The sequence below is a fragment of the Clupea harengus genome, chromosome 3 (genome assembly GCF_900700415.2).
Source record: "Clupea harengus chromosome 3, Ch_v2.0.2, whole genome shotgun sequence".
NCBI lineage: Eukaryota > Metazoa > Chordata > Actinopteri > Clupeiformes > Clupeidae > Clupea > Clupea harengus.
In genome coordinates, this window is record NC_045154.1 from 1,801,780 (window position 1) to 1,806,779 (window position 5,000).

Consider the following 5,000-nt stretch of genomic DNA (forward strand, 5'->3'; position numbering starts at 1 on the left):
TTGTATTTCTGTTCACATTACAGAAGGATCACTGTGTAGTGAGTCCTGTGACAATATTCCCTCTGTCGGAAGAGTGTGGATAGAGGGCAAAAGGCCAGGTGTGAGGAGAGGAGAGGAGAGGAGAGGAGAGGAGAGGAGAGTTGGTATATAGGGAAGGTCATTCTGAGAATACATTATTGGGAAGGTATGCATCTATGCATTCATAAATATCAGCAGGAGCAGGAGCAGGAGCAGGAGCAGGAGCAGGAGCAGGAGCAGGAGCAGGAGCAGGGGTGGGTGGGTGGTTAATGAGAGTACTGGGTCTGCACTGGGTCTGGCGTGTGTGAAAGGGCAGCCTGATTATCTAAAGGACTCTCTCGGTGGGCACACTAATAACCCAATTGCCATTATGGGGAAGATGTGTGACATGGTCAGTGACTCACCTTTAATCAAATCATTAAAAGAGACATTCCACTGTCTAGTTCACAGCAGTAAACCATGAAATGGTAAACGACCAAATGAGATGGAGAGATTTAGTGGCAAAATTCATTTTTAGACCTGAATATATATATATCTGTGTCAGATTTATGTCTTTAAACGAGCTTCACGTATTACGCATGCCTCTCGTTTTAAATTTAGATCTTACTTGCCACTTGACAGATTGAGATGATTAGTGCTTGGTGGAATTGAATCTAGGAAGTAATCTGTTTAACATCTAGCTGTCTGAACTCTAAAGAGAAAAAGGATTTCACTAAATATCACAGCCAGAGCATTTGAGGTCTTTATAATTCATGAATTCATTTCCCTGGACATTTATGGTCCATATCAATGAATAATGGACTCTTACGCAACATGTGGCCAAGCAACGTAGTCACAGATTTAAAATATCATGAGTAGACATGCACATATAGATACACATGCATGAACATATAGATCCCTTTTCACAACCACTTCTTATTGTCAGTAGTGTCACCGATAATAAAGGCAAAAAGAAATCCCTGTAGCCCAGCTACATGCGGTCACAGTCCTCTCCAGCCCTGCCATAACGTCACATCACCAGCACAGGAAGGACCCAGAGGCAGAGGACAGGCTTGAGAGGTCAGGGGTCACTGGCAGCCTTCACTGGGCCCTCAGTCTGTGATGCTGTCTCATACACAACATGCTATCTGACTGGGCTGTCAGACATCTCTTTTAGGGCCTATTTCAATTGCATCCACAGTTGCCGTGGTAGTGATTAATCGAAGGCAACGAGTGCATGTGATACACGCCAATAACTAGGTAAAAGCAAACCCCTCATACTTGGCAGCGGCCATGTTTCAGTCATCTTTGGGAGGTCAATGTCTGCAATGATTTTACAGAGGCCCTTTGGATCCAAAACTTGCAGCCAAAGCATAATACTATCTGCTCATCAGACCACACAAAACGTGCCATGCTTTTAAATGTGTAGTGTCATGTGACTCACATTTTTAATTTTGTGAAATATTGCTTTGTCGACCACCTCATATAAACTCATTTGCAAGTTGTTTCGAAATTCTGGTTTTTCCATTACTCATCAGTCAGCTTGCCATTTCAAATTGCGCATTACGCAGATTAATGGAGACCCGTCTATAGTGTTTCACCTTTCTGTGGAGAGATCGATAAGACCGTTCCTGCTGTCATAATGGGTGAGACCCTGTGTCTCAATGTGCACACATAACTAATGAAAGATGCACAGAAGATGACTGAAAGGGGAAATGTTAGCCGACTGGTGTGAGCACTCACTGTGGTCGTGACGCCTCAGCCTGGTCTGTTTGCAGTTTCTCCCCCCCCTCCACCTCCATGGTACAGTACACGATCCTGTTGGGAGCCACAGACTTCAGCCCCTGCACCTCCATTATAACTATCTGCAGACAACCAGGGGTTACAAATCAGTCAGTTTGTTAACAACCCTGCCCATATCCAACGCCAACATCTGAGGAAGCAAATGTATTCCAAACCGCTATTGGATTTAAAAGAAAATCTATATTTGTATTCACCAAGGTGTTAACAGATTCAAATACATAGATATGAATATATGCAAAGCCCCAACCTGAAAGACTCAACCACTACTTTAGTGTCCTCATAATAATCTCTCTCGGCTCATATGAAAAGCAATAGTATGTTACAAGTCCAAACAAAAACTGATAAGCTCCCTAGTAACTCATTTGCAAAACTACAATGCAATCGAAAACTAAATGTGGATTCATTATCTTTAGACTTAGTTTTAGAGTTTTAGACAGGTTTCTGCCTCAGGTGAACTGAACAAAGACGTCCAGCAAGAAACTAGTCAGATGATCTGCTTTAATCACTTGCCAGTTCCTAAAAAGAAACTTCACATCACTGAAACGATGCAACCCCAGGCTCCTTTATTTGGAAAACAACCCCCTCAATCCTCTTCATTAATCATCCCAGCAAGACTGGATCTTTTCCCTCTGGTACTTTGAGTGTCTGTGAAACTAAGGCAGCGTATAGATACCAAATGTAGCACCTTTCCCCTGCAGCAGAGATCATTCACACCCCCATCTGACTCACCTCCAGTGTGAAGGAGAGGACCACGTCTGATTTGGACAGGGGCAGGTCGCCTTCCTCCCCCATGTCCAGGAAGCTGTTCATGGGGGTGAGTTTGGGCTTGATCTTGGGCTTGAAGTCCTTGGCTACAGGCTGGCTCTCCAGGTTGGCCATGAGGAGGTTCACTGAGGCCCTGAGCTCCTCAGTATACATGGCCTCCATGTCAGCGGACACAAACTGGGGATACCGCCGCTCCTGTGGGATGGAGATCGGAGTCAGTGCTCGTCTGCTTTATTAGCTCAGTGTTTTACATATACATGTGTTCATGCTCATATTTCAATCTGGCCCAAATCTTTTTTTCAGGATATTATGTCTAAAAAAGGTGTAGGGATCATCTTATGATTGACGACTAGAACGGAATATTGAGAGGGCTTCAGATTCTATTCCATATGGTTCTTTGTTAAAGCATGATGCTAAGACATGGCATAAATGTTAGCTGTGATGGCTACAGTGTGTGTGGCTGTGTGTTGGTGTCCCTTGAGGTTACCCTGGCTATTTTCTCAGCTATTTGAAGTCTCCCGTCCAACTCCCTGCGGATCTGTGCTGCCTGTTCGTCCACATTGTCCAGCTGAAGAGAAAGACACCACATTAAAACAAACTTCTTTCAGAGATGTATTATTTATATATCATGTACCTTTAAGGCCAGGTATGAGCTAGCAATTTAACAATGCTTTTCAGACCATAAATCTGGTGATATATAAAATATCGGGTACAAAACTTTGTTCTCTAAAGAACAATTATGGAAATGAGATAGTGTTCTTCACACATATCTTTCTACATGTATTTCTAGTGTAGGTCCCCATGTCTCCAAACCCTTTCCAAGAATGAATAGCAATTAAACCCACTTCTCAGTATAGATGCTGTGTGTGCAGTGTAAGAGCACAACCTTCAGCAGAAGAGGAAGCCTCTACACAGATCTGCCCACAAGATCGGGGGAGTGTTGTTGAAGTGGTAGCATAGTCATTAGGTCAAGAAAGAGAAGACTTAGGGGGAATGGCAGATACGTCTTTCTAGCCAGGAGAGTAGCTGTATCTTGATTTCCAATTCTGAGCACTAGATATCTGAGTAATAAATATGTGGTATTAATCTTCATGTGTGAGCCACTCCTCTGATCTCTGTAATGACTCAATTAAAAACCTCAAAACCGCATGGCAAATGTAAACAGTTGGCTACAAAGAGGTTTCACATTTGAATTCAGGATTAGGAAAAATGGTCCCTCTCTGATGTTAAGTGTAGAAAGAGTTAGGAAGAGCTGATAACTGACAAATACATTTATTTTCATCCATCAAATGCCATCGCTCTCTCTCTGTCTGTCTCTCTCTGTTTTTTTTCTCTTATGTGTTTTTCAATGACAATCTTTTCTTTGTTTCTTCGTGTCAGTACAATGTGTTGGCCACAGGATCTATGCGAAACATGTATTTCTTGCCTCTCCCATCCAACTCCACCTCTTCCACACCAAAACAGAGACATTTGGTTGACATTGAAAACTACTCACATCGAAAAAAGACTTAAAGCAGCATAAAAAAAATCCTGCACTTAAAAAGGCTGACATGAAGAAACACAGTTAAGATTGTCATTGAAAAAGAATCAGAATTTAAATTTTTTTTTTTTTTAAATGTTCAGTATCCAAAGTTAATTTCAATAGAAGTGTTTCACTGCCAATGTTGTATTTTATTAGTCTTTCTATTTTTTGTATCAATGCTGATTTAGTTTGTCTCAATGGCAAACGTACAGTCTCTGTTTGAGCTCCACGTGTCTCCATGCTGATGTGAGCACCGAGGGCCGGTCCCTGGCACACATGGACATGACCCCAAGCTCAGTCCCTGGCACACATGGACATGACCCCAAGCTCAGTCCCTGGCACACATGGGTATAACCCCAAGCTCAGTCCCTGGCACACATGGGCATGACCCCAAGCTCAGTCCCTGGCACACATGGGCATAACCCCAAGCTCAGTCCCTGGCACACATGGGCATAACCCCAAGCTCAGTCCCTGGCACACATGGGCATAACCCCAAGCTCAGTCCCTGGCACACATGGGCATAACCCCAAGCTCAGTCCCTGGCACACATGGGCATAACCCCAAGCTCAGCACCAGACCTCCAGCGCTTAAGCAGATGTGCTAACAGGTCTCTTCAGGCCACCCTGGACCGGCTGCTGTCTGAGCTCAGGCCCCTGACATGCCATAGGCCAAGGAACTGGAAATATGGCAATCAATACAGATCACTCACACTCTTACTGTAGGCCCTATCACCGCAACACACGGCTAGCCTAACAACTGTGTGTCTGGTGGCTGGAAATCAACAGATCTAAATGTGGGTCAGTCTAGTCACTTCCCTAGCGAACGTGGAGAAACATTAGCATTTTTTAACTCCTCAAACATAATTATACCAAAACAAACAAATAAACACATATACACGTAATGCCGTATTTCC

At 43.6% G+C, this 5,000-nt stretch overlaps 1 protein-coding gene across 4 annotated transcripts in view; it reads right to left on the minus strand.

The window, feature by feature from the left end:
- The window catches only part of cadps2 (Ca++-dependent secretion activator 2), a 114,276-nt gene that overhangs the window by 73,815 nt on the left and 35,461 nt on the right, over positions 1-5,000 (minus strand). For all 4 annotated transcript variants that reach the window (XM_031564143.2, XM_031564142.2, XM_012829449.3 and 1 more), the window contains exons 4-6: positions 3,053-3,133; positions 2,530-2,760; positions 1,741-1,862 (exon numbers count right to left, since the gene is read on the minus strand). In XM_031564143.2, the coding sequence (XP_031420003.1) occupies positions 1,741-1,862; positions 2,530-2,760; positions 3,053-3,133 (434 nt within the window). The remainder of the gene's footprint in view (positions 1-1,740; positions 1,863-2,529; positions 2,761-3,052; positions 3,134-5,000) is intronic.